Source organism: Oryza brachyantha, chromosome 8, assembly GCF_000231095.2.
Source record: "Oryza brachyantha chromosome 8, ObraRS2, whole genome shotgun sequence".
NCBI classification, from domain to species: domain Eukaryota; kingdom Viridiplantae; phylum Streptophyta; class Magnoliopsida; order Poales; family Poaceae; genus Oryza; species Oryza brachyantha.
Genome location: NC_023170.2, coordinates 4,440,287 through 4,460,606, shown reverse-complemented (window position 1 = coordinate 4,460,606; position 20,320 = coordinate 4,440,287). Strand labels below are relative to the sequence as shown.

General features: G+C 43.5%; 3 protein-coding genes across 4 annotated transcripts; 2 read left to right on the top strand and 1 right to left on the bottom strand.

Moving 5' to 3' along the window:
• Positions 1-730: 730 nt before the first annotated feature.
• Positions 731-5,035, bottom strand: LOC102722514. 2 transcript variants are annotated; one of them, XR_001550931.2, is made up of 4 exons: positions 4,462-5,035; positions 2,909-3,005; positions 2,250-2,289; positions 731-1,303 (listed from the first exon to the last, which is right to left on the bottom strand). XR_001550931.2 is itself a non-coding variant. In XM_006659163.3 (3 exons), exons 1-2 carry the CDS (start codon positions 4,910-4,912, stop codon positions 2,938-2,940), a joined length of 519 nt encoding a protein of 172 aa, XP_006659226.1. In that variant the 5' UTR covers positions 4,913-5,029; the 3' UTR covers positions 760-1,303; positions 2,909-2,937. The 2 variants fall into 2 exon arrangements, 1 of the variants encoding a protein (XP_006659226.1); XM_006659163.3 differs by lacking the exon at positions 2,250-2,289 and having other exon boundaries at positions 760-1,303; positions 4,462-5,029.
• On the top strand, positions 4,938-9,731 carry LOC102710430 (BTB/POZ and MATH domain-containing protein 3-like). Its single transcript, XM_040526734.1, has 2 exons — positions 4,938-5,019; positions 8,368-9,731. Exons 1-2 carry the CDS (start codon positions 4,938-4,940, stop codon positions 9,558-9,560), a joined length of 1,275 nt encoding a protein of 424 aa, XP_040382668.1. The 3' UTR covers positions 9,561-9,731.
• A 2,592-nt stretch (positions 9,732-12,323) lies between these two features.
• On the top strand, positions 12,324-13,529 carry LOC102710144 (BTB/POZ and MATH domain-containing protein 2-like). The gene has a single exon (XM_006659886.3). The coding sequence runs from the start codon at positions 12,324-12,326 to the stop codon at positions 13,527-13,529; it is 1,206 nt and encodes a 401-aa protein (XP_006659949.1).
• Positions 13,530-20,320: the final 6,791 nt, after the last annotated feature.

Genomic DNA, 20,320 nt, shown 5'->3' with positions numbered 1-20,320 from the left:
TACTGCCTTAATGGGCTCATTTTTTCTTGTGTCTTTAAGTACACGTCATATGGTGAAATTAGTGGGGGCTCAGTGCACACTTATGACGTTGTTAGCGACGGCATTTAAGTGCACCACAATGCAAGTTTTGTCCTTCGTTTTCTTGTCATCCTCCTCCCTTTTTCATTTTTCTGAAAGTGAGGTTGTGCTGCAAGTAGGGAGCAGCATGTGCCATGGATGTACATACAGCTTTAAGCACTAATGACCCTGATTCTGGTAGATCTTGGAAAGCAATGATGATATCATGCCCTTTTGTTTTTTATTCTTTGAAGGAACAGCTGATCATGCTGTCTAGATATCTTATCCGTGTAATTCGGTAGTAAAAGGGCAAGAAATCGGATCCATTTTTTCGTGTTACCGCTCATGTTTCATGCTACATTCACCAAAGGATTTGGATCAGACACACGCAACGAGTTCAGAAATGCGCACATATTTCAGTCTTGTATAAGAGGCATGAGCATGTCAGTGATAACAGCTCCAGGCAAGAGAATGCAATTTTGGTGCAATACAGCCGAGCTAACTAGATCATCAAATGGAGTTCACTTCATCCTTGCTCCAATTTGAAGCCTGATTTATTCTACATGGTGTCGAACTGCCTTGCCTAGGACAAACCCTTCAAATCCAGCATTTAAACCCAACGTTAACATGAAATCGCAGATACAAAATCAAATAATGAGTAGTGTAGTAAGCAACCATCCAATTATATTTATATGTTGACACGACAGCAGCTCTAACTCTCATATGATATGGCATTCCCAGCAAGAAATTTAGAATGTAATCAAATGTGCTTCACAGTCCATATCCACCAAATGCACATATAATTGACCTTTTAGGTCTTAGCAAATCTAAGATGCCATTACAACACATTTTTATATGGAAATAAATTCAAGATTGGAGATGGAAGCAGATGTTTTTATCTCAGTGCTTGGCAAACAATTTCTTTCTTGACACTCATCCACAGTCCTTGGATTTCGGATAGTGTTCCATTTTCTATGGCTGTTGCAGAACACAAATACATGCATCCACCTTCTCCCTCCATATTTTATTACCGTGAACAAGGCTATGGCACAAGGGCTGGTTGATACAATAACACTACAGCTTCTGAGTGAAATATACAGAATGCAACCCCATAGCAGTTGCATAGATTATCTTCCTAGTTCAAGGGGTGGGGTGATTAATCAGCACTTGGGTCCTTGCCGTCATCCATATGTACATTGGTCATAGCAGAGACGTCTAACCCTGAACAACCTTTTCTTGTAGGAGCCTGCATAAAAGAATTTCTTTTAGCCCAAACATAGCTTTCATCAGGCATATAGTAAGAAAACAAGCAAACAAACAGGCAAATTGCTAGAGGCAACAACAAATATTAGGGGCTACTAACTATAAATGTTGAAACAGGCTGTGTGTAGTAGTAGCCTACATTTTTACCGTCTCTGTAATCATGAAACTTTTGGAGATGACAAAGTTTTGGAAATATAAGAGAAATTTAACCATTGACCCAAGTTTTTAGCTCAATCATTGTTTTTGCCAAGCATATAATAAAAATTGATCTAAACACAGAAAAACTGCAAGGGTGGGTACTGAGTACTGACTGAATGTTGAAACAGATTTTATATGTGCAGCTTCCCTTTTACAGGGTATGCACAATTGAAAGAACTTACGAGTCGATAAAGAGTTTTAGAAATCAAAAGGAAATCTAACTAGTGATCCAAGACAGTCTCAATCACCAGTGCTACCTCAAACTTTGTTTAGCAGGGAAAAGCTAACTAGTTTCACCCTTGCACGAAACATGCCTTGTCAACCTGGAAACTCACTGTTTAGCATTTACACTGTTTTCTGACAAGGCGGTTACCACCACATGTCCATGGAAATAGAAGTAACCTAAGTTGCTCCAACCTTGTATGATGTGGCAACATGAGACATGCCCAAACTTTCAAACATTGCTATTGTCATAGCTACCCTGCAAAATACTTTTAGTTTGATTTTATATTGTAATAAAATTACAAATGACTATCTCACAAGCTAACAGGTAGCAACTAACTATAACAACGTTAAAGGCACCAACAGGGGTCAACAGTGCAGGGACCAAAACCAGTAATTAGGATATCCTTTGCAGTGTGTTTTCCCTTAAAAAGTGTACCATCATGTTCTCTGTGTTTTCATTTGGTTTGATAAAAAAGAACAAATGTTTGTCAGCTAAATGTGAACACCTGACCAGTCCTCAGCAATATGGAGTACATCCGTATTACCCTGCATTATGGTGTTACAATATAACCTGACATTAGTCACTACATCCATCCACATCACATAGTAAGAACTAAGAGCAACATGGACAAAGGTGCTCAGGGACTTTTCAAGTTGACTGGTGTTATTTATTCCAAGAGCCCTAGCAGAAACTATCAAAGTATGCACGTTGAATTTTTCCTCCACTCCTAGTAGAAACCTACCCTATATATGGCCAGTGGAAATTATTTTTAGTGGCTGCAAATTATTATTACTTCCAACTATGAACATACACAGTTCTTACACTGGTACTGATTACTGATATAATGTTGATGTCATGTGCTTAAAAGAGCTCTAAGTAACAATTTTTACCAACTCCACATCGTTTTCAAACTCATGTAGACATACAACATGATCAGGCATGGACCTCCAAAATGGAAATTGATAAGGTTGCTGACCACATCATCATTAGCGTCCCTGTCAAGGTTCATTGGACAATGCTCATGATACTCTACCCTCACACTTATCAGAGCTATAGAGTTGGCCCTTGCTGTGATTAACTCTTGGATGGCCACCAATTAGTGATTCTGATTAGTAAGTGTAAACAACACGATTATAAAAAGCAGTTCACAGAAACATAAATCACCTTCCCCTTGGCAATGGAGCATTAGCCAATCAGCTTTCTTCATCATCAGTGTAGATTGCACGTTTCCTTGACTTTTTCTTTGAATGTGGAAATTTCCCTTTAAAAGAGAACTAGTTAGTTAGGTAAGGAAATAAGATAAACATTGATAAGTTGTTGAGTATTAGGCTATTAGCACACAGGATCAGAAATATTATATAATAGAATAATGGCTTGAGAAAAAAAAACATCAATGAGATAACTATTTATGCTAAGGTGATGTACTTTAGTAGAACCAATATAGAACAAATTCTATAGAAACGGGAAGGCTGTAATGTAAATTCTATAGCTGTTACTAACTCAATTTGCCTATTCATGTTTCGAGCATAACAAACAAGTAATGTCCTGAAATAAACAAATGAACCAATATAGAACAAATCGTAGAGAAACTGGAAGGCTACAATGTAAATTCTCAATAGCCATTACTAACTCAATTTGCCTATTCATATTTCGAGCATAACAAACAAGTAATGTCCTACAATAAACAAATGAACCAATATAGAACAAATCGTATAGAAACTGGAAGGCTACAATGTAAATTCTATCTCCATTACTAACTTGATTTGCCTATTCATGTTTACAGGCTTAATGTTCGCCTGTAAACTTCTACACCTCACCATAATTTCCATTCTAGTTTTTAAATCACCACATAGATTTGCATGCTATATTGTCTAGATGGTGACACCGCAGACCTAAAAGTGCAAAACAGAGCAATTGACAGACCAAGAACATTGTTTGCCAAGAGTCCATGATTGATTCAAGACATGGCATCACAATCCATTTTTCATGCGCAAACGAATATATATCAACAATGTACCATCTGCACAAGTAATGCAATAGGGATATCAAATTTAGCTTCACATTTTCCCCCTCCTGTGGCCCTGCCACTTCACGTAGAATGCAACCTTTGCATTCTATCTCTAGATTACTTGGTAACTTATGAGTTGGTGAAGAAAGAAGAGAGATTTCCAAAAGAGAATTTCCAATTTCCATGTCTAGGGTGATTTAAAAAAAATGCAGGCCATCAAAACAAGAAACGAGTCCATACAAATAGAGTAATATGGTGCCATGAGTCGTGAGAGAGTAACTACAAAAATACCGAGGTAAGAAATGGATAATTCGGACAAATAAGAACAGGCAACATGGGGACATCAGGTGGAGGAGTGTTGAATTCCCTTCTTCTTTTGTACTCTAGAGACTTGAAACAGCATGCAGATAATATACCTAACAGGATTTAAAATTTACATACTGTAAAAACTATTACAGGAAGATATTTATCCGAATTGTATTGGTTGGCATACTACATTGAAATATGGATTAAACCTAACATAACAATTAAGTTAAGTAATATTCCAATTCAATAGGCGAGCTTACATACGACGGTCCTCCACTAATTTCAAACAAAAGAATGAATGTTCTTGACCAAATCCACTAAATCAATCAACGAATTTTGCACAACCTGACCCGAGCAGGAAAAAAAAAATCCTAACTACGAGATCTCGGCCAGCCCGCCTCACCTTCGACGAAGTAGTCCGCCGACGGCCAGCCCCGCGCGGTGGAGAAGGAGAGCGCCTCCTCCTCCGTCATGGGCGCGTACACCTCGGGCTCGTGCGCGAACCCGGTGACCACCTCCGCCCCAGACGCCCCGGCCGCCGCCATCCGGCTGACGAGATCGGCGACCCCGTGGCCGTGGGGGCGCCGCATGGGGGGGACCCAGAACGAGCCCCCCGGAACGAAGGGGAGCCAGTCGGGCGCCGCGCGGCGCACGATCACGCCGTGGATCGCCTCCTCGAGGCGGCGGACCCCGACGGCCTCCACCGACGGAGGGCCGGCCGCGTCGTCGGCGCCGGCGTCGTCCGCGAGGTCGATCTCGATGACCTCGACCTTGGTGGCGAGGCCGCGGAGAGGGGGGAGGGGGGCCGGGCGGGCTAGGGTTAGGGTTAGGGTTCGCGCGAGGAGGCGAGCCATCGGGGAGGGGAGGAGGAGGTTGGTAATGGAGGATGCGGAGATTCGGAGCGACGACGACGAAGAGCGAAGGGATTGGGACGGGGAAGAGAGGTTAGCGCACGTGAGAGGTGCGTGCCTTCTTGTTTCGTGGGCCTATGTCAGTTAATAGTAGCGTCCGCACCAACCTCGCCGTGGGCATTTAACTTTTTATTACTCATTGTCTATAACATGTGAAGTTCTCATGAATTTATGATATGGGAGTTCAGTAACAAATCTATTATCATCACTAATAAAAGTGGTAAAAAGTTAATTATTTTTTCTCGCTGCAGGATCCAATTTGCAAGGTTAAAACGCTAAGGGCTCTCGTAAGCCGTCCACATAGATAGCTCTAGCATGCTAGCTAGGAAAAATAAAATAGCAGCGACTCTTTCTTCCCTCAATGCAAGTGGCCTCATTTGCAAGTCACTAGCAGCATTCTCTCTTTTTTGCTTTTCCTCTCTCTAGGATTTGCTTTTTCTCTCTCCAAGCAATATCACTCCGGCGAAGCGTTCCCTCTTCGTCAAGCTTAAGCGACGACGGATCGAGGCACCACGGCAAGCGGCGAGCGGGGGGCAGAGGAGGCGCGGCGACAGTGGGGGCGGTGGCTCAGGGCCCGATGATAGGAGGTGGCGGTGGCAGCCAGAGCGCGGAGCGGGTGGACCGGCTTTGGGTTACTCGGGGGCTAGCAACGGGGGGCAGCAGCGGCGGCCGGAGCGTGGAGCGGGTAGACGCTGGTTCTAGGCGGCTTGACCGGGGGGCGGGGGACGGTGGCTCGAGGCCCGGCAAACGGGGGCGGCGGTCGGAGCGCCTACTGTGGGTCGTGGCTCTAGGCGGCTAGGAGGTCGCGGCCAGAGCTCGGGCAACAGGTCGAGCCAAGCCGCTTGGCGATGGGGGTACGTCCCCATAGTGTGTGCCTACTGTTTTTCCCCTCACCTGCTATTTTCCTCTACTCCTGACAAAATGCACGTTTCTCCCTAGGACGCGGGTGGTTTGGCAGATTCTAACAATTTTGAGGCACACAAGATGCATGTTGAGTTGGCAACGTTGAGCCACTCGACATGTCATCCCACTGTGAAGACCCTAATAGAAATTCCCGATCTATCGTCTGTCTTTTCCGAAAATTACCAAGGAAATAGAAATGGTTTGGTAGAAACGGTAGATGAAATGCTAAGTAATACGTAAATGATTTTGGTATTTACTGACCATTTGATTGGTAAATGGTATTATTTTGATAATACCATTTACGGATACGGAAAATAATGTTTTTTCGCAACGCTCATGTCTAACCCAAAACCCAATTGCTTATCTATGATTCCACCTACTACAATGTAATAAGGTCAAGCCCACGTGCCACAACTTAAATATCTTAGATTCTACTGCCTACGTTTCATATTGTAAGACTTTCTAGCCTTATCTAAATTCATCAATTGATAAATGTATATAATTTATGTATATATCTAGATTCATTAGAATTCATATGAATCTAGGCAAGATTAGAAAGTATTATATCATGAAACAGAGAGAGTATTTGCGTATTTTATTATTCTTATCATAATCTTATACTCCTAACATAATAGTTATCTCTTGGGGTATTCTTAATGCCTCATACATGACAAGCAAATGCATACTTCGGACTGGGAGCACCAGAATACGGTGTTAGGACTGATCATGAGCACAATCAAACTCTTATTAATTAACCTCTTTAATCTTATAGATTTAAACTGTCTTAGGGAAAAACCGACATATTTAAAAAAATAATTTGTGAGTGAACTTTATATATGTGCTCTTACGATTAAAAAATAAAACTAAAAATTAAACTACAGTGAAAACCTTATAATCAATTCCTAATTTAAGTTCTAAAATTTAAAATTTGTCTTACAAGGTTGAAAATTCAAATTTAAATTGTTGAAGGATGTGGCAAACAAGTTCACTTAGATGCAATGGTTGATTTGCCATTAATAAAAAAAAATTGAAAAATGCAACTCAATATGGTGAGTAAAACTCTTAAATTTGATAGCCATGCTGTGACCTCGCGTCACGAACACAAAAAAACGTATATGCAACTACGAAAAAGTCAGTCACACATACACACAAGAAGTTCTAAGTAGACGATGTTCAAAAATGCCTCGGCACTGTATATCTTATTAACCTTGAGTTTTACAGGGTAGGGGTATGGACTTTTATAGCCTCGAAAAACCCCTTGTACAATGACCCAAATACTCATAGGTAGTTACTAATAGAGTCTAAGGGTACTAGGTTAAAATGCATGGTTTCTTGGGGACCACCATGCCAGCTGTCTTTAGTACTCGAGTGCACTTGAGTGTTGGTCCCTAGGCACATTGACAAGAATATTCCTCAGAGTCGTTAAGAGCAAGCCTCCGCACTTTGACTTGGTCCGAACCACTGAGAGGGTGTTAACGCGCTTAAGTGTCTAACTCGAATACCCAAGGCATCTTGGTCGAACATGCCACGGAGGCACGATACTCGAATGCCCAAGGCATCTTGGTCGAACATGCCACGGAGGCACGATACTCGAATACCAAGATATCTTGGTTGAACATGCCACGGAGACATGATACTCGAATACCAAAGACATCTTGGTCAAACATGCCACAGAGGCATAATACTCGAATGCCTTCGAGGCTCGCTTTAGGGCGAATAGGATGGGAAGGAGGGGCCGGTACCAACAAGCCATGTGGGTATATATTCTGCATTTGAATCTGACTCAACAAAGTTGCTTAGATGCACTGGCTGATGAAGATGTTTACTGCAGAGTCGCGTCGGACACATGTTAATTACTCGTATATGGTTCCTATCTTTTTATTTATATTTATACTATAAAATTTAAAATTTAGAATTTAAATTTAAAGTTAATTTTAGGCTTTTTTTTTCATTGTGATTTGTTTTCTAGTCTTAGCTTAGGTCGCCAAGGACATATATAGAAAAATTTACCAATAAATTATTTTTCATCGCTAATAAGTTGTTTCGGTTATACTTAATTCAAGCGAAACGATGATGCCATTAAATTGATTATGGTTATTCATGTCTCGATCCCTGTGTACGTCAATTGTCATGTCAGGGGATTTGAGTAATTACGTTCCTAATATCCTAATATCCTAAATTTCCGAAATTTCGGTATTTCAGTATTTCCGATATTTCATTCGAAATTTCTAAAATAATTTTGAAATTTCCGAAATTTCGGAATATCGGTATCCAAAGTAAATCATCACACCGATACATCGAACCCTGGCTGAGATAGGCATGGAATCCCATATTCCCATGGTCCAAAATCTGGAGAGGTATTTCTATTAATTGCGAGACGGGTAGAACTCGATCACATAATCGCGTCACAGATACATCATACATACGGAATACAGTACGTACGCCACTCAATCGAGAGAAATCCATCGGCCGGGTGGGTCCCACATTTAATTAAGTTGCTCTTGACCTCTTGTTATCACATACATACGTACGTCGATCTGTCACGCCGCCGACGACGACGACGATGGCCGATCGAGGCATGGATGGTCTCACCGGGTCGGCGACCGTCGTGGTCTCCGGCGAGAGCCTGGACGGCGCCTTGGCCTCCACGTCCCGCCCGTTCCGCGCCATCCGGTCCTTGCCCTTCGCCGCCGGCGGGCACCAGTGGCGCCTCTTGTTCTACCCAAGGACGGTGTTGAGCGGCTTCTTCGCCGCCGGTGCCGAGCTCCTCACCGGCGGCAAGGTGAGGGCGCGCTTCGTTGTCACCGCCTCCGTCGGGCCCGTCCAGCGTGTGCTGGTACGGACGTCGCCGCCGGTTTATTTCGACTACTCCGACGCGGACATCCAAGTCGTGTACCAGAACAGGGGCTGGCTCAGCGAGATTGAGCCGATGGTCGCCGACCATGACCTCGCCGTCGTGTTCGAGATGAAGCTCACCGTCGTCCCGGATGAGCCGCCGCCGGCGGAGGACAGGGACAGCGCTGCCGCCGTCGGTCGGATGGCCGACGACGTGCCGCCTTCCGACATGGCGCAGCAGCTCGAGGAGGTGTTCAACAGCAAGGAGGGCGCGGACGTGGCGTTCTCCGTCGACGGCGAGCACTTCGCGGCGCACCGGGTCATCCTCGCGATGCGGTCGCCGGTGTTCAGGGCGGCGGTGTACGGGGGGATGAAGGAGAGCGACCGTGGGAGCAGCGCGCCGCCGATCACCGTCGACGAAATCCGCCCCGCCGTGTTCGGCGCGCTGCTCCGCTACATCTACACCGACTCCCTCCCGCCCGCGATCACCCGCACCGCGGCCGACGACGACGACGACGTCGACGAGCACCAACAGAACGGCACCGGCACCGGCAACGACGACATGACGTGCGACCTCCTCGTGGCCGCCGACCGGTACGGCGTGGAGAGGTTGAAGCTGATCTGCGAGCGCTCGCTGTGCAAGAGGCTCAACGCCGGCAACGTCGCCGACTTGCTCGCCATGGCCGACAGGCAGCACTGCAAGACCCTGAAGGAGGCTTGCATCGAGTTCATGGCGACGTCCGGAAGGATGAACGAGGTGGCGGCGAGCCAAGGGTATACTCAGCTTCGTAGTTCTCGCCCTTTGCTCTTGCTCGAAGTTTTGGAGAAGTCAGCCAAATTTTGTAAAGATTAAGAGTGTGTTTGGTTTGTAGAGTAGATGAGATAAGTTGGTTCCATACCAAATTTACATGATAGGTTGGTAGGATAGATTGATCCCTTTATTTTTATTTCATTGGAGGGGTGAGATGGAATAGAGTGAACTCGTTTCTTCTTTGGTTTAAGGAACGGAGATGAGATGACTAGATATGATTATCTTCTATAATAAGTTGGTGGAGTTATCTTTCATCTTTCTAATACAACATACGAATCTTTCTAATACAACATACGAGATAGTAGGATTAATATTTGAATAATCTAACATATTTTTGTGTTTGTTTATGCAAATTATATTTAAAATCAATTTAACAAACAACAAAAAAATCCCAAATTCAGAGACATATATGTACTGCTATAACATTAATAAGCATATATGTGCAACAAGAAGCATATATGTACTGTCCTATATGTCCAAGAAGAAGCATATATTAACAGCCACTCCCCTCCGGCGACAAGTCCGACGTGGCCAGACCTCCCCCCACCCCTAGCCACTCCCCGCGCCGGCGGCGAGCTTGGCTACCTACCGGCGAGGCGACGTCCCCCCACGGCGCGACGGCTTCTTCCCCCACGCCCACCCCCGGACACTCCCCTACGGAGGCGTCGAGCTCGGCTCCCCACCCCCGGTCACTCCCCGACGCGGCGAGCTCGTCCACCTCCCGGCGCGGCAACCTCTCCCTCCACGGCGCGGCGGCTTCTTCCTCCCACCCCCGGCCACTCCCCTGTGGAGGCGTCGAGCTCGCCCCCTCCCCCCACCCACGGTCACTCCCCGACGCGGCGAGCTCGTCCACCACCCGGCGCGGCCAGATCTACATCCCCCGGCGGCGGCGACCCCAGTCTCCTCCCGCCGGCGGCAACCCCGATCCTGTCCCGACACCCGACGGTGGCGAGCTCTGTGTGACGCGATGCCCTCACCCCGTCCTTGTGCGATGCGATGCCAACCCCTCCCCGGTTCGTCCCGTTGCACGACCAATTTGGTACAAGTATCCCATCCAACATATTGAGTAAATATTTTTTATTGGGTTTAACTTAATTCACTTTGTCTATAAACCAAACACTATCTGAAATGGGATGGTTCTATCTCATCCCATCAAATTCCTGCAACCAAACAGACCCTAATAGTTTAGGGTTGGACAGAAAAGTCTATATATATCTACAAAAATTGCCCGTGTGTTGTAACAAGTGGAGATAAATTCAATTGTATATAATTAGACATGATCTCCTCATGTCTATATTAGAGTAGTAGAAGTTTTATGTGTAGAGATAAATTTAATTATATATAATTAGGTATGATCTTCTTATGTCTTACATTGGAGTAGCGGTTCTATATGATTTTGGTTCCGATTATAACCTTTCTGTAGCAAATAAACCAATGAAAAAAAATCAATGGCATTATTAATTACAAATCTATTAAAAGCCAGAGTGAGTAGGTCGCATCATTTGCCCTATAACATATATTCAGGTGAAATATCTATTTGGTTTCTTCTTAAAAAAACATAATTATAGCACAATTAAGATTCTATTTTTATGTTAATTAGATTTTTACTTGGATTTTTTGAAAAATTAAAGATAAATTACATTCCACTTTAATTCTATTTTTGTTGTGCGCCATGTCGGTGGGTCCGTAGATAAAATATTTGTAGTCATAAGCTTTATGCATATGTATTCATAAACTTTAAACATAAATAAAATATTTATATATAAAAATTTTTTTCTCGTCAACTTTATACCACAGTCAAACTTATGTACCCTAAAATCACAATAATAATGATCTATTTGGAGAATTATTTAGTTGACAAAATTTTGGTGTTAAAATTTACAATATATTGTTAGTATATTTGACGATAAAAAGTTATAAGAAATAACACTATAAATTTAAAACTAAACTCTAAATTTTAATAATCGGTTGGGCTCCTCCGCAGCCTATTTAATGGGCCACGAAGAGGTTTTGTAAAGTATACCGTGATACAAATAACCTTGCTCGGGATGCCTGGCATGTTATATATCACGGATATCGTTATGTTCATAAAGTAGCAAACCCATTCATATATATGTCGTGTACAAGTTAGCGGTGCATGACTGTGGTGTACGGTCATACATGGGATTTGTGTATATAGTGTTCAAAGCTAAATGAAACACAAAGGCATCATATTCAACACAAGGTTTAAAATAGATCTAACACTATAACACACTTGTCTTTTTGGCTTTCGTTTATGTTTATAATGCAAAATTTAAATTTCCAACCTTAAATTTAAATTTAAAGTCAATTTCGACTGTCGGGATATGACTATAATCCAAATTAGACATAAATTAATTTCATGTCCTATTCAGATGGTTTTTTTTAAAAAATGTTAGCGCTATTATACATTTTTGTTGTTAATTGTATTTCGATTTGGATTTTTTTAGAAAAAGTAAAAGTAATTTATGTTCGAACTTTACTGCTTGTATATTTATGTTGAATATAAAAGGCAAAAAAAAAAAACCAATCTGCTGGGATCGAACCGATAATCTCTAGTTTGATAGGCCAGTGCCTTATCATATAAATTCCTAATATGTTTTATCCGACGTGAAAATGCAGCAGCACAGAAGACCGATCGGACTCAGAGTCAAACTCGGAATCTGCTGACTGCTGTTATATAACGAGAGGGTTTTCCCCTGCTCAACGGCTGCAGGGTGCAACTCCAGACGGCTCGCTGGCCTTCTTCAAAGAACTCGCACGGCCGGCGACTGACTGCTGAGTGAGATGGATTCGTCCTCGTCCTCTCCGAGGCCGGTGACGAGGACGGCGTCGAGGTGCATCCAGGAGACGGCGCGGGGCACGCACGTGTTCACGGTTGATGGGTTCAGCCTGCACAGCAGCCTCGGTGCCGGCGAGTACGTTGAGTCCGGCGTCTTCGTCGTCGGCGGCTATGAATGGCGCCTCCGCTACTACCCTGACCGGGACAATGACATTGGCGCCGACGCCGACGCCGGCGACGATGACGATGGCGAGCGCTGCATCTCCTTCGTCCTCCAACTCCTTAGCAAGGGCGTCGAGGTGCACGCGTTCTTCAGCTTTCGATTGCTCAACCACGAGACAGGCAGGTCGCAGCTGGTATACAGCACCAGCGAACGCCATGTGTTCGACAACACGGGTCGCAAGATTGGCTACGGAGACCACGCTTACCATGACACCGGTGGCCTCATCACGAGGGGAGAGCTAGAGGAGTCCGCGTTTCTCCGCGATGACCGTCTCGTGATCGAGTGTGACGTCACCGTCATCAAGAGGCTTCGGGTGATCGACAGGGACCACCGGCGGCGCCGGCGACCTTCCCCACCAGCATCCGACCTATCCATGGACATCGTCCGGATGCTCAGGGACAAAGTAGGCACCGACGTGCTCGTCAACGTTGCCGGTGAGGTCATCGCTGCACACGGGGTGGTGCTGGCAGCACGGTCGCCGGTGTTCAAGGCGCAACTCTACGGCCTGATGAGGCCGACCGTGAGATGGCAGCAGAAGCAGATTGCTGTCCATGACATGCAGCCTGTAGTCTTCAGGGAGCTGCTTCATTTCATGTACACCGACTCCATCTCCCTCTCCACAGATTCCCTCGATAGAGGCGACAAGACGGAGATGATCAAGAATCTGCTCGTGGCCGCCGACCGGTATGCCGTCGATAAGCTGAAAAAGATCTGCGAAGACAGCCTCTGCGAGTGCCTCAACGTGGAGAATGTGGTGAGCATGTTCGCCATGGCTGATCAGCACAGTTGCTACAGGTTGAAGGATGCCTGCGCTGAATTCATGGCTTCGTGGGAGAGGTTGGACCGTGTGGTGGACAGCAGAGAGTATGGCCGGCTCAAACGATCTAGCCCAGCTCTCTTGTTAGATGCCGTTGAGAGAGCGGTTAAATCTCAGAAGATTAGAGAGGAGACATGCTGCCATGTAGAGCCCAGTCAAAAAATGTTTTGAGAGATGGAATTATTAGAGTAATATTGTTTGTATCTTCATATTGTATGGCCTCACTGCGCCAGAACCCTACATCTATGACGGGATAACAGTGACGGACCTAAAGATTGGTCAGAGATGCTGGTTACCTTTGACGGGTCATTCGGTTTGCCGTCATCGGTGAGCCATCCGGCCGCAGCCCGTCACAGGTACTCACCTGTGACGGTCTTAAAGAAAAAACCGTCAGAGATGACTTAGTGACGGATTTTCCGACCATCCCGTCATTGTTATCCCCCCACCCGGGCCACAACATTATAAGCCGTCACAGGTGATGGGCCGCCACCTGTGACGGATTTGTTTTCCGACCCGTCACAGATGAAGTTATAACAGTGAGGGAGGAGATTATATTTTCTCCCAGCGGGACTCGTCAGAGATGAGGTTTACTCACCTCAAACGGGTTTAAGCTCTCACCCGTTTGAGCTGAGGGAGGATATTTTATTTTCTCCCAGCGGGGCCCACAACAGGAGGAGATAAGGTCGGCCGATCTCTTGGTTCTCTCCCCCATTTCTCTCGGTTCTTTCTCCCATTCCCCATTTCTCTATCTCTCCCTCTCTCTATGTGCGTGAGCGGCGGCCAAGCAGGGGCGGGAGGGGCGGCGGCGCCCTCCCTCCACTAGATCCGACAGGGGCGGGAGGGGAGGTGTGGTGGGATCGGACGGATCTGAAGCCGTGGCACGGTGGCAACCAACGACGGGAGGAGAGGCGGTGGCGGCCTGATGGCGGAGCCCTCCACCTCCGGCCGCCGCTTACGCCACTACCCGTGGGCTCCGCCGCCTCTACTACCACCTGCGCCTCCGCCTACACCTCCACCGGCCCAAGCTTGCGTGCGTCGGCCGGATTTGGAGCTCCTGGGTGGATCCGGGCCCCAACCGCCAGATCTGACAGTGGTGATGATTTTTTTGATTTTGTTTTGTGCCCAAATGATTGTGAATGTGAAGTAATTTTGTTCTTTGGCTAGATGAACGTGGTTGTGATGTTTCTTGTGATTCTGTTTTGTGTTTAAATGATTATATGTGATTTTTTTTGTGATTTACGAATGCCTAATGAAAGTCTGCGACTAGCTATGCTTATAATTTTTTTACTGTCATGTATCTGTGTATTCAGAGGGCATGGCTAGCGAATCCTGAGGCTAGCCAATTTTTAGCATTTATTTTTTTTGAATTTAACTCTTCACTGACGGGTTTGTAGTAAAATCCGTCATAGGTAGTATCTCCTCTGACGTGTTTTCACTAACGAACCGTCACAGGTGTGTTACCTGTGACGGGTGCTACCCTTTGGGCCCGTCACAGGTGAGTTACCTATGACGGGTCCTAACTGGCCTAACGGTACCGACGATGAACACCTCCGACGGGCGAACAAATATACACCCGTCAGAGGTGACTTCACTCACCAGTGACCACTGATCACTGACCATGGCCAAAACCGTCACAGGTGAGAGTTTGGGCCCGTCACGGGTGACCATGTCCAGTGTAGTGCCTTTAATTAATTAATTTGTAGATTTTGATTTGTTTGACAATTTGAGTTATCGTTTGATGAATTTTATCGGCTTATAGGGTCATCTTTTGGCATATTAAAAGAAAAGGTCAAACATCATATCTAAATTGAAAATAATTTATAAATAGCAAATCTCTATATGTGTTCATAAAGTAGCAAACTATTGACGTTGAAAATTAATTACTGACGTGTCATACACGAAGGCCTGAGAGTCACTTCTTAGAACGCTACAATGTAGTACCTAAATTCTTAGAAACCAGTTTGATCCTTTAACTAACAAGATATAAAAAATACAAGAAAAATTGTTAAACCTAAAATCGCTTCAGGACCCTGGTCGATACGTTATAGCAGTCGGCTTTATAGAAATTTAATGATATGACGCAAAAGTATACCTTATCGGTTGAATTATGGGTAGGATAACAACAAAATAGTTCAATCAACTGATCTCTTGTGAAAGATCGGACTTAACCGAGACAGTTTCAAGATTAATCAGCCGATCGAATCAATTTAGTACTTATCACACATGCAATCAGCAGCCGATAGGGTGCAAAGTAAGTCATGACAAAGCTAGACTACTAGACTAATTATTGGCATAAAACAATAATAAATGATTACATGCATGCCCATGTTAAACCTAGAAGATCAAACTAAACCAAGGTAGTTCAGATTTAAACATAAGTAAACATGAAATCAACAGAACATTACAACATACTGAGAATTAAGTATAAAACTAGTGCAATCTACCAATTCATATGCTAAGCTCAGTAGATTAGACAAGCTTCTATAGTCAGATCGGACCGAATTAATATAGATCAGACCAAACTGAGACAATATACAATCTGGCTAGAAAACCATGATGATCTATAAACTTAACAAACAAGCCGATAGATTACTCAAAAATAATGCTGGCTAGAACTCCAGCAATAAGATCATGCGAACACTCGAATCTAATCTATAAACATGAATTTGACTAATCAGATTGATCGGACTTAACTGAGACAAAATGAAGTTAACCAAGCTCATATCGACAGATCAAACAAAGCACTCATATAACCCTGATCGAGAACCTATTACTACTTCAAACCAAGAACAGATCAAAGCAATCACAAGCCTCAGATAAATCATTGAACAACTAGGTAGATGATTGAACTAAATCGAGATAGTCTTATCTAGCTGATCGATGAGTTGACAATTACGAACTACATTGCGAAGCTGACAAACCTCGTGTCGAGAGCTTGCTCCTGTCAAAAGTTTGGCATTGCGCTGAAGATGTATTGATCATAAGATTGTTGATGTCTTTACAGATCGTGGGGTGCTATATTTATACCACGAAACATAAGAAACTTTAGATATGGATTCGTATTTGTTAACTAACTTATTACACACGGATTCTATTTAGAGATATTGCCTAAAACAAACTCTAATATTTACATATAAAAGCTTACACGGATTCTATCTACTCCTGAATCTATCTGCATGCTTCTCAGGCTCAATCGGACTCCTTTTCCAATCTAACTTCAATTCTATTGGCTGTATCCAAGTCGTTTTCCACTTTTCTTCAGTCCGATCACCCTTCCTTCTTGTCCGATTCGGTTACTATTTCTGATTTTTTCTCCAACGGTTATTTTCAAATTCTGGCGTTAATACATGCCCCCAATTTCTGCCTTCTTGTCCGATTCGGTTACCATTCCTGATTTTTCTCCAACGGTTATTTCCAAATTCCAGCGTTAATACATGCCCCCCAATTTCTGAATGATTTTATCGTCCAAAATTTCCTCTGTTGTAACCGATTATACATTGGTTCATTTCTATTTTAACTGCACAATCTTAATGGCTTCCACTTTCTGTGCACAGTGTTAATAGTCATATTCCCGTTGGCTTGCTTTATAAGCTTCTGCTTTTTCTCGATTCCGCCATCTTCAAATTTGCTCGTGCTCACCCCTTGAACTTTTGCGAACCCTTTGTGATCACCCTCGAGCTCTTCCCTCACTTCCTCTTCACCATGCCATTTTTCAACATCCTCTGCTTCTAACCGACATCCACTGTCGCTGCTCTGATTCTGCACCGCCGCTAGGGTTCCTCCATCTTCAAGTTTACCATCTCCAGCAACACTAGTTTCCGTGGCAATGGCTCCATCGTACGAGATCCCTAGGTAATATCTTGCCTTTTAACTTTCCATTATCCTACTATTTTACCTATATTCTTGCCGCAATATGCTCTGCCTTAATCTAGGGTTTATTGTTCAACCATGATTCTCATAGTTTCGTACCATCGGCCGATTCGCTCTTTTTTAGCATTCGTTGGCCTATTCTTGTTGGCATACTTACTTATATACTCTCTCAATTTTCTGTTACTCGGCAATCCAAGAATCAAATTCTCATCCCCTCTTTAGAACCGAAATTTTTCTTTCTTGGCCCTATAGGAAACGCAAACCCCACTGATATAATTTGCTCTGAAACCCATCGGATCCCCTTAAAAAATGCTCAGTTGAATACCAGTGACTGGACCCAGTCTTTTAGATCATTTCCATCCCCTCTAGCCAGATGGATAGACTAGTACTATATAATTTATGAGTCCAAACAAGCTCATTGGGAAGACATGGATATTGGACACTGCATGGGCTTATCTTTTTCTAAAATGGAAAAGGACGAACCCCTTTTAGCAGCAGCTTCTTACTTCTGGTTTGATGCTCTTAATGATTGTTTGTGAGTAAAATGGTACACATGTCCCCACCAGGCGTGCCAAAAATGTGTTGACGCTGAAAATGACAATCAACGGTCACACACGTAGGCCTAGGAGTCAATCTTAGACAGCTCCAGTGCAGGACCTAAATTCTTAGAAGGTGCGTGGGCATGGCAGTCAGTTTGATCCTGCAACTGACAAGATAAATAGTAATACAAGCCGATCGACTATCGAGCCGATAGATAACTAATAGTCCAGCCGATCGGATGTTGGCACAGCAGTACTTGACCGATAGGATGAATGATCGGTTGTACCAAGCTTGGATCGGCCAGAAACATGATAGAAATAGAGTTAAATTAAATATTATACCAACATAATCCGCCAAGTTACTTGTTAATCTTATCGATCGAACGTGCCCCTATAACCAGATAGAACCAGACGTACAGAGATTGGACTTAACCAAGACAGTATGCAGTCAAGCACGAAGATCGATATGGCTAATAAATAAACCGACGAATTACTTGGAATAAACAATGAATCATATGTTATGATCGGCTAAAACCAACTTGCATGTAATTCTCATAAGCCGATGCAACATAAATAACTGCCGATTTAACTAAATCAAGCCGATTGGTATAAAAATAATGCAGTAAGGCAATCGGTTGCTCTATTGATATAGATATAATGAACATGTATATCGGCAAAGATCATCGGCTATAAATGACTGACAAACAACCAAGATCTATAAAATATCTAGCCCAGATTGCTAAGAATAATCATAGAAGATCGGACCCAACCGAGACAGTTCAAGATTACGCATAGTAATGTTAGGCTAGATACTAAACAGATCTAGATTGCTATCAAGCCAATGAGTCGATGACTGATAATTTATCGGCTGGTACTATAATAAAACAATGAACAAAGTACATCAATCTGATATAAACCATCTGACAAACACAATCTACTAGATCGGACTGAACCGAGACAGTACTAGATTGAATATGTCAAATAGCGAATATCAAACCAACATAGATCAGCCAAAGTGGCCGACCAGATCAACTCAAGATACCGAAGTAACTCGAGTTAAAACTGATACGGTAACTGGCAATCGCACAACCAGATTAGAAGATTCGACCGAACCGAGACAATCCTAATCTAGCCACGCGATTACCGTGGCCCGGCAGAACGTAGGACTTACCCTTCCGCCGGAGATCGAAGCGATGCAGCCTCGCGTCAGGTGCCAAGTTCCGCCGGAGTTGAAAACCTCGGACAAGACGGTGGCGATGCGCCGAAATTTAGTTGATCTGATTGTAGATAGATTACAATGACCCCGGGTATACATATTTATACCCTCGGGTGGATGCTAGTCCGTATTGTAAACGACATACGACTCCTAATAGATAAAACAAACTCTATCTCTAACACGACACGGTTTCTAATAGATAAAAGAAAACAAACAAGTCCCGATTGGACTCTAACTCCCTTAGAGATAAAATAAAAATCCTAACTAACTCTAATTAATAGATAAATTTATGCCGCCAAGCCTTGCCCTTCACGATTCCTTCTCGAATCTGGTCTCTTCTGGATAAGATTTCCATCTATTAATTGCGCCTTTCCTCAACCGAATCCACCAAGGAAATTTACCAAATTTTGGTGTTAACAGATAGGTACCTAATAATCCAGCCGATCAGACGTTGATGCTGCAACAGTTAACCAATAGAATGAATGATCGGTTGTAAAGAGCTTGGATCGGCTAGGACCTTGATATGATTAAACTTGAATTAAATATTAGACCAACGTAATCCGCCAAGTTACTTATTAATCTTAGTCGATCGGACGAGCCCCTATAACCAATTCGAACCAAATGTACATAGATTGGACTTAACCAAGACAATGTGTAGTCGAACACGATATGATTATAGGAAATACGAAGATCGGTAAGGCTAATAAATAAACCGATGAATTACTTGGAATAAACAATGAATCATGTGTTACGATCGGCTAAACCCAACTTGCATGTAATTCTCATAAGCCGATGAGACATAAATAACTGTCAATCTAAATAAATCAAGCCGATTGGTGTAAAATAATGCAATAAGGCAATCGGCTACTCTGTTGACGTAAATACAATGAACATGTAGATTGGCAAATATCATCGGCTATAAATGACTGACAAACAACCAAGATCTATAAAATATCTAGCCCAGATTGCTAAGAATAATTATAGAAGATCGGAACCAATCGAGACAGTTCAAGATCACGCCTAGCAATGTCAGAGTAGATACTAAACATATCTAGATTGCTATCAAGCTGATGAGCCGATGACGGATAACTTATTGGCTGGTACTCTAATAAAGCTATGGGTTCAAGATCACGCCTAGCAATGTCAGAGTAGATACTAAACATATCTAGATTGCTATCAAGCTGATGAGCCGATGACGGATAACTTATTGGCTGGTACTCTGATAAAGCTATGAGCAAGATACATCAACATGATATAAATCATGTGACAAACTCAATGTACTAGATCGGACCTAACCGAGACAGTACTAGATTGAATATGTCAAATAGAAAATATCA